The sequence below is a fragment of the Anabrus simplex genome, chromosome 6, assembly GCF_040414725.1.
Source record: "Anabrus simplex isolate iqAnaSimp1 chromosome 6, ASM4041472v1, whole genome shotgun sequence".
Classification (NCBI taxonomy): Eukaryota; Metazoa; Arthropoda; class Insecta; order Orthoptera; family Tettigoniidae; genus Anabrus; species Anabrus simplex.
The window spans coordinates 165,698,280-165,711,385 of record NC_090270.1 but is presented as its reverse complement, the minus strand read 5'-3'; the positions used below and the strand labels follow the sequence as shown (position 1 = coordinate 165,711,385).

General features: G+C 39.9%; 1 protein-coding gene across 1 annotated transcript in view; it reads left to right on the top strand.

Moving 5' to 3' along the window:
- The window catches only part of LOC136875916 (trichohyalin), a 292,525-nt gene extending 280,530 nt beyond the window's left edge, over nt 1–11,995 (top strand). The window contains exons 15-16 of the mRNA XM_067149535.2: nt 6,823–6,913; nt 11,803–11,995. Of these exons, the coding sequence (XP_067005636.2) occupies nt 6,823–6,913; nt 11,803–11,995 (284 nt within the window). The remainder of the gene's footprint in view (nt 1–6,822; nt 6,914–11,802) is intronic.
- The last annotated feature ends 1,111 nt before the right edge of the window (nt 11,996–13,106 follow it).

Below are 13,106 nucleotides of genomic sequence, written 5' to 3'. Positions count from 1 at the left end.
ATTCGCCTTAAACAATAACTACTTCAAATTTCATGATACCATATATCAGCAACAAGGATTACCTATGGGATCTCCTGCTTCCGGAATATTAGCAGAAATATATATCGACTACCTAGAACATACGTCAATTAATAAAATAGATAATATATATTTTTGGTGTAGATTTGTCGACGATATCTTCATAATTATAGATACAGATACAGATACGATACTAGACAAACTTAACAGTTTAGACCCCCAAATTAAATTCACTAAAGAAACAGAAAATAACCGTACCTTAAATTACTTGGTCTTAACAATAACCAGGCATGACACTCACTTATCTTACAAGATCTATAGGAAACCCACACACACTTTAAATACCATAAAAAATGACTCTGTTCATCCTAACACACATAAAAGAGCAGCCTATTATAGTATGATACATAGAGCTTTCAATATCCCAATGACAAAAGAAGATCGAAATAATGAATTAAAATTAATCCACGACATAGCCAAATACAATGGATACAGCAAAGAAATGGTCAACAAAATCATTCACAAAATAAAATCCCAACCTAAAACTAAATTAATCAAAACAGCCAAACCAAAAAAAGATTGTCCTATTTACCTTCAACAACACCAATATATATACTATAACTAATATCTTTAAGAAGCACAACCTGAAAATAACATTCAAAACCACACACAACAGTACCAACACTATACACAACACCAAAACAGTCAATAATAATAATAATAAATACAACCAACCAGGTGTCTATCGCATCAAATGTAACAACTGTGACACAAGCTACATTGGACGTACAGGCAGAAACTTCACCGTCCGTTATAATGAACACATAAATGCAGTAAAGCACAACCATTTCTCATCAATAGGCCAACATGTAGAAGAATCTAAGCACAACTTCACAGACATCAATAATGACATGATGATATTAAACATAAACTCTAAGGGCCCCCTGCTCAACATAACCGAAGATATCTATATTTCTTTGGATCAATACGCTAACCCCAATCATAACATTAACGACATTACAGAGAAAACCAGTATCATCTTTGACAAAGTCATTCCTGCAATAAAAAATGACTATCTCAAATTAGTAAACACACGTCATAACAAACCGACGAATCACAAACCTAAACCCGCCCCTACCTTCACAATAGCCACTCCTCCATCCCCTCCACCAACATCCCTCCACACAGCTAACATGAGCCCCAGACGTACTCGTAGCAGAACACAACAAATCTCCAAACATATCGGTACACAACCTCCACAGCAACAACAGTAAGTACTCTTTTCATTTCACACATACATCCAGGCATTCCTTCATACATACGCTATACTCATATTAGCTTTTCTTTACAGATAACAACCATATAACATGCATAGACGAGAGAGGTGTCACCACCAACTGCTCTAAAATTAAACCCTATCTTGCTGTATATATAAATCTTACCTGACTACATCAAAAGTTGAATTGCACAGTACTCAATTTTCAAATTTTAATGACAAGAGTTCTTATAACATACCAACACAAAGTATATCAGCCATAGAACATTCTCGATATTCACCTAATACAACTTAATCAACACAAGAACTACAAGAGGATTGAAGTATGGATGCAACGCAACATGAACTCAAATTTTAATAGACGTTTTTAAAATATACCATGTTTTAATGTGTTTAATGTGCTATATTTTTTAGTGGGCATATATATTTTAATGTGTTTATGTACTCATGTCCATGCTCAATAAATAGGTTTTAGTTTATTATAACCATCACCACTTTTAATCAGAGATATTTTAACGGAACATACTGCAATATATTTTACTTCCATTTTTCATTAGACATCCGGATGCTCTAACGTAACATCTTTGTAATTTTGTCTAATGACTGTAAATTTGTGTGCTAGCTGATGATGGCCAAGATAGGCCGAAACCGGTACTAGTGCAATAATTCATTCACAATAAATGTATTGATCGGTGGAACATTTTTCTTGTCTATTACACTGGTCTCACTAGCCATAAAGTATGGTCTTCTTGCCATAGCATTTGGCGAAACCATGTCTCACATGTTGTAATCGATGGAGAGTGTTCACCATATGTTTCTACCAGCAAACGATGACTTTCCACAGCCCTTTTCTTTTGGTTAAATGGTGATTCATCCGTCGGATGGGGACGTTAAGCCTTGAGTAGACGCCTTGGTGCTATTCAACAGGAGTAGGCTATGTGCCAGCATGGATTTCACCCTCTCCCTACTATCATATATCCTGTCATTCATTTCATCTCATTAACTCCTCTGATGAGGTTGATGTCAGGAAAGGCATCCGGTCATAAAAACCTGCCATGACAGATTCATCTCACCTCATACCCGACCCCGTAGGGAAACGGGACAAGGGTTGGACAAACAAACAAGAAGAAAATTAATGACAAAGACCTTATTCTCACTAAGGCAGATAAAGGAAACATCACAGTCATCATGAACAAAAGAGACTACATAAAGAAAATAGTACAATTCTTTTCAGACAGTACCTTACCATAGTTGAAAAGGACCCTACCACTAGAATTCAATGCAGTTTGAAACAAATCCTCAAGAACATCACCTTCCTCCTTAGTTCCTTAGTTAGTTAACAAGAGAGCTCAAACTTAACATCAACCCTGGACTTCCATGACTAAAGCCTCCAGAAAGCCAAGGTTCCTATGAGGCCAATAATTAATTTTAAACCTAGTCTTATTTATAAAATTTTACAATTTATTCAAAGGTTTTTAAAGAATTATTTTTTTCTCAACTAACAAATCCATAAAAAATGACAGACTTATGTAATAACACTAAGTTTTAAAGTACAATCCTGTAACTGCAGTTTCTAGCATGGACACAAAAATAAATATTATATTAATAATAATAATAAAGCAAAATAAAACAAAAATAATAATAAAGCAAAATAATGATAAATGTTGAGATTCAAATGTGAAGAAAGAAATAGTAAATATGATGCAGTGGCGGTGAATACACATCAGAGCATGGAAAGGTGACAGTTGACTGTCAACACCGGTACTCAAAATTAAATCAAATACTGTACAAGGGAACACTTACAGGCCTAAAAATGACAACCAAGAGAGGAGAGTGGAAGGTGCTGGAACCCTATGAGGTCCATGGGAAGGTATGACGTTATGAGGGAGAAAAGACTTACAATCATCACCACGAAACTCATCATATTAACATACTCAAAACCAATATTACAAGAAACAACATCATGACATAGCAACTGATACTTATGCACAATGAAGGGTGTTTAAAAGACTTTAACAAAATACAGTTCCACGACACGGAATCGAGACATACTTAAGTAACTTAGAGAAAATTGTATTTAACAATAGAAAGGTGATGCTACATTACAATGTATAGTTCTGAACGAAAGTAAGTGATAGAACTGAAATTATGGAAACGGAAATCTAGGGCAAACTCAGACACATTAAATTAAAAACTTTAAAAATGACATTAAGCAAGGAAATACCAAAAAGCAAAAGGAATAAAATTAAATCAGACAAAAACAGAAAACATAGAAATGGCACTTAACAATAAGGAGGTAGGGTCCCCAGAGGGGAAACCCTCGAGCACAACCGCACTCGAGGACGGTCAGATGGAATAAACACGGCCAAATCGCATCCCACATGCGAAGCGGCCTAAGGCCAAAAATCAACAAATCACAATCCACCAATGGGAAACAAATTCCTCTAAATTCCCTATCTTTTCGCCAGTAGGAAATCTCGTTATTCTAGCAAATGAAATTGCATGACCATATATGGTCATATTAAGATGGTTAGCAACTTCTCAAGATTTCCTATTGCGACACCTATTTCAACAGCAATAACCGCACATGCGGTATAGGATGTTTCACAACTAAAGCACCTTTACATTTTCATCAGATTACAATTTTGACATATAGAATTACAAAAAAATTAATTTTTAAATAATTCTTCAAGAAATTCTTCAAGTTAAAACATCCCAAGTGTCTTTTTACATGCTTGCTGACATTAATTTAAATTATCAATTACATAAAATTTACATACAAAAATAACACTTCAAAAATGATTTCCCGCATCTTGCAATGTTCATTTATAGTTCCATATATCTTGAAGTTACAAACAAAAATGAAATCCTTCAGACACATTAAATAAAAACACTTTAAAATTATATTTCCCATAGTTGTAGTTATCCATCCCACCACATATTACAAATCCCATCATTCCAACCATTCATTTTATAACACTAATCAGGGAGGGAAAATTGAAGGGGTTCAAAACTTCAAAAAATGGAAGGTATCATCCAAGGAGAGACAAGGGTCACGAAGGGTGTGAAAATGAAACACTCTCTAGGATTCACAAACCTAATATGGTCAGGATCAGAAAAGAACAACCGGGCGAGTTGGCCGTGCGCGTAGAGGCGCGCGGCTGTGAGCTTGCATCCGGGAGATAGTAGGTTCGAATCCCACTATCGGCAGCCCTGAAAATGGTTTTCCGTGGTTTCCCATTTTCACACCAGGCAAATGCTGGGGCTGTACCTTAATTAAGGCCACGGCCGCTTCCTTCCAACTCCTAGGCCTTTCCTATCCCATCATCGCCATAAGACCTATCTGTGTCGGTGCGACGTAAAGCCCCTAGCAAAAAAAAAAAAAAAAAAGAAAGAAAAGAACAAGAGTTGACCGAAGAAAGATGGGTAGGATAGGTGAAAGTGAGGATCCTGGCACAAATAAGTGGAAGCTAATGGCCCCATGGTCACCAGCCCACGCTTTCAAGTTAAGAACCTCTGAGGCCCCTTCTAGTCACCTCTTATGATAGGAATGGGTTGCTGTTATTGTACTGCCCCCACTCAGAGGGGGAGTTGGAATCAGACCTTAGTAAAAAAAAAAAAAAGGGCTATGGTCTCTAAGATAAGCCTTCAGAATTACTGGCTGTCTTTGGAGGAACTGGCATGGCAGCATTAATCCATTAAGTGTGTAAGTTATACACGAGACAGGTAAAGTGTCATTCAGTAAAAAAAAAAAAATGTTATCACTGTGCTTAATAAAATAGCTGCTGACTAGTGTGTACATTACTGATCTATTAGTTCAGTATCTCTCACATTTAAAATTTTAAATGATAACAGAAATCTGTAAAGACAATTTGAAGTTGGATCGGAAGATCACTTTAGCCTCTGGAGAAATGTAAGAATATGTAAGCAATGACCCTGTCTCGACCTTGGGAGATTGGACAAAGAAGAGCAAGCACATAAAATTGACATTTATTGTTATGCACAAATTGCAGTTGGCCTGTATTGATATATGGTGTGAAAACATGGACATTAAGGCCTAATTCCATTAGACAATTTGAAACATATATGGATCCACATAGAATGTGCTGTGTACAGTATTTAGACACAAGGAATGAAAAACACTGAAGTCCTTAAGAGAGCAAACAATTACTCTGAACTTTCGACTCTGATAAAACAGTGTAAAATGTAGTACTTCTTGCACATCATAGATACCACAAATACCACCCCCTGCAAATACTATTACAAACGAAAACTGAGGCAAATTAGTTGTTGGATGCAGGAGAAAAAAATGACTGGACAATGATAAGCTAAGCAATGGTTGGAGATCAGCAGCTGCCAGAAGTTCTTTCATCTGCAACATGACAGGAAAAATTTTACCTTCAAATATTACCGTAATTAGCCAGGATCGAACCTAACACCTCAGCCTCAGAACAAAAAGCACTAAATCTGAGCCAGTCATACTAGTCTCTTTGTTGACCATTATATTGTGGGTGGGTGGGAACTTTATACAGTATCTGAAGAAGAAGAAAATGTGTTTGATAAGGTTAAGTGAGACAATATTCTTCTTCTACTACATTTCTCATACTCTGATGGGGTCATGGGTGCAAATTGTGTTGCACATATGGACTTGACACTACTTTGTAGCTGGGTGCCAACCCTTTCTATAGGGATAATTCACTATTGCGTGTTTTGATGGTGCATTGTGTATGTCCTAGGGCTGGAGAACTTAACCAGACATGGCTAAAATCTTCAGCGTGGCCAGAAATCAAACCCTGGACCCTTTTGAGCCAAAGACCTCGATGCTGACCATTCAGCAACTAAAAGGAGTAACCCTCAGGGGCTCTCAATTTAGGAATGTATGTTGGCAATCACATGTCTTCAAGTTGAGTCTAGCATTGTCTGGCTTCTGTATACTTGTGCAAGACTTCTCACTTTCATCTTTCATATCTGACAACACTTGACCAAAACTTGTTGACTTCCAACTCTGACGGTATTAGATTCATGAAGCCAGAACATGCTGAGAGTCTATTCTGCCTTCATCACAAGGTGGTAGGCATGGAGATGGAGAAGACTACTTTCAAGCAAGGCAACTAGTGTTTCCTCTACCACTGAATGAATTGGCTACACGGTTTGCATCACATAGCTTTGAGTATATATTTGGGTGATTGTAGATTCAAACGCTGCTGTCAGCAGCACTGAAAATGTTTTTCCTTGGATTACCATCTTTTGCCCTAAGCAAATCCTGGGGCTGTGAATTAAATAAGCTAATGGTTGCTTCCTTCACAGTTTTAACCCTGTCCTATCCTGTCATTGCCATAAGACATGTCTGTGTCGGTGCAACATAAAACATATAGCAAAAAGTAAATTTCCTTTACAAACAAAGCCAGGTAGGTTATAGCGGTGTTGCTATTACCTTTTATCGAACTTGTGTACAATACTAGTACTGATTGTAAGAAATTGTAGTAATTACGTATATAGTATCCAGAATAATCTTTCTGTTACTGTAGCAAGGCTACGGAGAGAAAGACGAGCAAAGAGAAGAGAACTACAGGAGATGAGGAGGAGGAGGGAAGAGGTAGAAGAACGTCGGAGATTACAGTGAGTTCACATGTTGCGTAATCAATTCTTCAGTTGATTCCTGTTTCCTGTTTATTTATTGGTAGCATAATTTTAACTAACATGTTACGAGAATTTGATATATGCCTAGTTTTTCTGGAAGATTCCCTATAGGAAGAAATTAAATTTTAACAAGCATCTAAAGACCAGGAATGTTAATTATATTCAAGTATTTCATAATATTTTTCTCACTGAAGTTGATGAAGTAATTTAAGTAAAATCTTTAATATTCTTAAAAAAAAAAATAATAAAAAAAAAAAAATGAGGGTATTAATTTACAAATGGGAGTGGAATTCCTGTGATAAACACACACTTAAAGTTCTTTTTTGCAATAATGTTAAGCTAGTTAAGCATGAGCAGGGTATTCAGTTCCAACAATAGCTGTTACAAAATTAAATGTGAAAGGTTAAAAACCACTGGGATTTGTACCACATAACTTAGATTCTGTTTTATATTTTAAAAAATTAGAGTATAGGAGTTATAACTTGAAATCCATTGCATATGCAGAATCATTTCATTCTATTCATTTTTTAAATAACTTTAGCCTTATTTATGCAAAAGAAACCATGGATTGTGAAATTCAGATGTATTTTTAGAGGATTTGTAATGGGTTAAATACTTAAAGGCAGAAACATTAGGAAACAGGTAGGATGTTCCACGAATCATTAATAAACAAGTAAAGTGTATTTGTAAGTACGTATTTATAGAAGGCACAAGTATTGTACCAGTACATACAGCAGTATATAAAGATAGTTTGACATAAGGATAATGTCCACAGCAGTGTGCTGTAATTTACTAATAATAATAGAGATGTTTAAAAAAGATAGAAATCGCTTAACCTAAAAATCTCTTAACCTAAAGAAATCTGGAACTCTTAAAATTGCTGGGGATATATTAAAGGTTGGGATATAGTACCATTTTTGAAGTGCTCATTTGATTATTGTTTGCATTACCCCCTGCAGGTGGGGGGACACACATGTAGAATATACCCACGTTATCTCCTGCCTATCGTAAGAGGAGACTAAAAGGGGCGACCTAGGCGCAGCCACGGATTGCGGTTTGGTATAATGTGTTGGACCTCCTGTGGATGGGAAGGGCTGAATACATTCACAGGTAATTCCTGCCTGTCGTAGAAGGCGACTAAAAGGGTCATGTGGCCATGGTCCCCTCTTTACTTTTTATTGGTTTATTATTTTTTTATTATTTTCTTTTATGCTTTGCATTTTGGCCATCTGTGGACCACGGTGCTTGTGTTCTAGCTGTGTTTTTGTCGCCGTCTGCCTCTTTTAGCGTACTGGATTGTGTTCTTAGTGGCCTCTTGAGCCTTCCTGTTGGCCCAGTATTCCTTCATTTTATCGCTGAATTCTTTCCTGTGCTCCTCTGACCAATTCCCGGCTCCTTTGTGGCTAGCTGATGTAAGGGATGTTAGGAAAGGTTTAGTTTTGACCATTAAATGGTATGCATTTCTGCAGTAATGGCGGCTTGATTAATATTAAGTTCTGCAAGATCTTTGTCCACTTGTTTGGTCCAGGGGAATCCAGTAGCTTGCCTTTGTTAGCAACCTTGAAGATCTTATGGGATAATCTATTAGGTTCCATTCTGTACAGGTGTCCATAGAAAGTTTTCTTCTGATGGCATCTATGAGGTTTTCTTGATGCTGGTAGAGCTCATTGTTGAGTTTGTACCATCGCCTTCCATCTGGTAGGATCCTTGGCCCTATTATTCTTCTCAGGAATTTCCGTTCTTGCACTTCCAGGGCTCTCAGTGGGGTCTTTTTAGTTAGGGATAGGCATTCTGCTGCAAAGAGGACTGATGGTCTGACTACTGCATTCTCAGTTTTACATTCTTTGATAAATGCTTTGAGGCATACAGTTTTCTGCAGGCCTTGTCTAATTTGATTTTCCTTTGTTCAAGAGTCGTCGTTTCACTTAGGTCCTCCGATATCCACTCTCCGAGGTACTTCACATTTTTAGCTCTCTTGATATGTCTTGTATCACTGACTCCCATTGTTGTAGGGGCATCTTTGATGTTGGTGATAAATTCGGTCTTTCCAATGTTGATCGTGAGGCCCGCTTTAGCTGCTATAGGTTGCAGTGTTTGAAGCTGCATAGTGGCCTTATGCATGTCGTTTGCTAATAAAGTAAGGTCATCAGCAAAGGCCAGGCATGGAATCCTCAGGTTGTCTGATTTAAACCCCATCCTTAATCCGGTGTTCTCAGGTAATGACCTGGTCCATTCTCTTATGATCTTTTCCAGGACACAGTTAAATAATATGCATGAGATTCCAGCTCCTTGCCTCACCCCTGTTTTGATTGTGAAGCGCTCTGATAATTGACCTCTATACTTAACTTTGGAAGTGGTGTTGTACAGGGTGGCTTGCACCAACCTATTAATTTTTTCGTTTAGTCCCAGTTCTCTTAAGGTGTTGAAGAGTGTGATTAGTTGTAGACCATTTCAAAATTTATGATGTGCATGCTGCTCAGAACTGTACGACAAGGTAAAATACTTAGCACGAGAGTTTATGCCGAAGACTCAGATTATTAAAGATGACCAAGGGAATATCATCACAAATGCAGCGGGCATTGCCAAAGTATGGAGAGAATACTGCATCAAGCTGTTCACTGATGACCCACAACCAATGCCAGGTCACCAGAACCCAACAGACTTTGAACCAATGATCCTTAGAGAAGAAGTGGAACATGCAATAAAAAAGCTCCGGAACCAAAAAGCACCAGGCCAAGATGGAATCACTGCTGAAATCCTAAAGAACATGGGTGACCTAGGTGTCGACATCCTGCACAAGTTATGTCAGAAGATACGGACATCTGGAAATTGGCCGGACCAGTGGTGCCACTCCGTCTTCGTACCACTGTTCAAGAAAGGTTCTCCACTTGACGGTGCAAATTATCGAACGATAGCTCTCATCTCCCATGCAAGTAAAATCATGCTCACGGTGCTGAACGAGAGGCTGAAGACCTTCTTACTTCCACAAATCTCAGCGGAACAAACCGGGTTTGTTCCAGGCAAAGGAACTCGTGAGCAGATCCTAAACATCCAGCAGCTCATAGAGAAGACAAGGGAATATAATATCAAGATGTTTCTGTGCTTCGTGGACTACAAGAAAGCCTTCGACAAGGTAAATGGTCAAAGCTCTGGGCTATACTCACTGAGATGGGGACACCAACACATTTAGTGTACCTGATCCAACAATTGTACTCTTCGAACACTGCGACAGTGAGAGTTAATGGCAACCTCTCAGATGTCTTTTCTACTTGTGCTGGTGTGCGACAAGGTTGCATTCTTTCCCCCCTCTTATTTAATGTATACAGTGAGTATATTATGAGGGAGATTCTCGAGGACTGGAGTGACGGCATCACAGTTGGTGGCAGGAAAATTAACAACCTCAGATATGCAGATGACACCGTGATTATTGCAACAGATGATCATGAATTAGAAACCATCACGCGGAGGCTAGACGAGCGAAGCAGAGAATAAGGTCTTGAAATCAAACACAAAAAGACCAAAGTGATGATTGTAGACCGTTTTAATAACAACAGACGTGCCATAACAAGAATTGCGGATTATGAGGTTGTCAGTCGCTTCGAGTATCTAGGATCTATTGTCACAAATACTGGAGACTGTGAACCTGAGATCCGCAAGCTCATTGCAATTGCGAGAAATTCAACAGCAAAACTTACTCGCATCTGGAAGGGCACCTCCATCACTTCCAAGACAAAGCTCACCCTCATGCGAACTCTGATCTTCCCTATCGCGACATATGCAGCAGAAACTTGGACGATGAAGACGGCGGATCGCTGCAGGATTGATGCTCTAGAAATGTGGTGCTATAGGAGATTGCTGCGAATACCATGGACAGCACACCGTACTAATGAATCGATCCTGCAACAGCTCGGCATCAGAACAAGACTGTCGACCCTTATCAACCAAAAACAACTCGGATATTTTGGTCATATTGCCAGAAGACAGGAGGCAATGGAAATACTTATCATAGAGGTAAAAGTCGAAGGCCGAAGACCTAGAGGACGTGCGCCGTTACGAGGGATGGACCAGATCAAGAACTTAACCAGGATGAGCTTACAGCAAGCAAGTCACCATGCCCAAAGCAGAGACTCCTGGAGGAAGATCACCAAAAGGATTGTCGCGTGATGCCACTACACCCTTACGAAGGGTTGGACTAAGAGAGAGAGATGCTGCTCAGAAATGGGCCTTTTAGTATGCCGTTACACCCGAAAGCCTGTGTTAGTAACCACCCAGGAAGTGGCAGGTGGGAGCGCCATGTACCCTTGCAGTAGTATCCGCCTGACAACACAGGTCCCCGCACAGCCGAATGCCAGAAGGACATATTATTAATTATTTTTATTTATGATTTTTATTTATTTATTTTATTTTTATTTTTATTTATTATTATATATTATTATTTATTATTTTTTCTCTATGTTTAGTGCTCTATACACGCTGTGGGGTACATGCCATTGCAGTTGACAGGAGGAAGGGAGTCCTAGAGCTCATTGCCTCAGTAATTGTGTATTAGGCATCATCCAACATCGGACCCTGGGCAGTACCGGCTATGACCAGGTGGGGGCATTGCCTTGGCAGCTTGGTTCGGCTACAGAGACCCCTGATCAGAGTGGGTGGCATTCGGGGAAGATGGTTTCGGGCATGGCTTCAAAATGAAGTCGCTCATCCCAAGGTGGTCCTCCATCGAAGTCTTTAACTTTTGCTTCCCTGAGAGGTTCAACTCCCTGGGAACATGCGCAGTGTGAAGGAATGGCATCCAGCTTCCTTAGGTTTCTGGTTGCCACCAGAACCGATGGGCGTGATTTTAAGCTGGTAAAATCGATCCTTTTTAGTAGAAACATTGAAGGCGTCTACAGCAAAATCGAGGATCTCAAGAAAATGTGCAACGGTAGTTTACTTTTGGAGACTCGCACAGCACTGCAAGCCGATCAGTTGCTTAAGTGTGACCACTTTGGCGAAATCCCTGTCAAAGTGGAGGAGCAACAAATCCTTGAATCTGATTCACAGAATCATCTTTCACCGTGACCTTATTTTAAACACTGACGACGAGTTGATGGAGGACATGAAGAACCGTGGCGTGACACGTCTGGTGCATTACGCGCAAGATCAACAGTGAAGACGTTGCCACTGGTGCCTTCATTGTCTCTTTCAAGTTGTCAGTGTTACCAGAGAAAGTCTAGGTAACAACATATCGTTGCGATGTGGGGCCGTACATCCCTCCTCCTATGCGATGCTATCAATGCCAGACATTCGGACATATGGTATCTCCTTGTTTGAATCAGTCTGTGTGTAGTACATGTGGATGAGTAGCTCATGGCACGGAGGAGTGCACAACGCTGTACAAGTGCACTACCTGCTCTGGTATTCATTCTCCTCAGGATCGGAACTGTCCGACATATCTGAGTGAGAAAAAATTCCAGGAGATCAAGACCCTGGATGGTCTTTCCTACCAGGAAGCGTGCCGTAAGTTTAATTCCACGAATACACCTGCCTGTACATGACTACAGCATGATAGCTCAGAGTCTCCCTGGTTCGTCTTTCACGTCATCATTACCCGTGATGATCGCTGTGTCCAAGGCAACTGTTGCTCCTCAAAGCAACGTCGCAAAGAGTAAAAGCTTGAAGGAAGGGACTGCCACACCTTCGACCAACTAGAAGTCTATGCCAGCTGGCGGTTCTAAGCTGGCACAGCAAGGGGGGAAGGCTAAGTGTCTCCCCCCACTGCCCCAAGAGGTCAACGAAAGCCGTGTGCTAGCCAGCGGAGGTGGCATCATCGACCAGGGTTGGGAAATCATCTCCCAGCCCGTCTAGGTGGCGAAGAAGAGTGCCCATCCCGGGCGCTCCCGCACTTCCCCTGCAAAAGGGAAATCATGCCCTCCATCTGGAGGGTATGAGTCTGCACCAGCAGGTACTCCTGCTCCAAAACCTGTGCACTCCCCTCATAGGGGAAATTCCCGCCCCCAAAAAGCCTCAAAGTTCTTGGCGTCATCTACGCCATCTGTCGATGACAGGATGGACGTCGCGCTGTCATCTATGTGACAGACATCTTGCTGAGCTACGTCAGCTCATTAGTACATGGCGAGTATAGTCTGTAATCATGTAACCCTTCGGTGTACACAAACACAATTTAAAACAT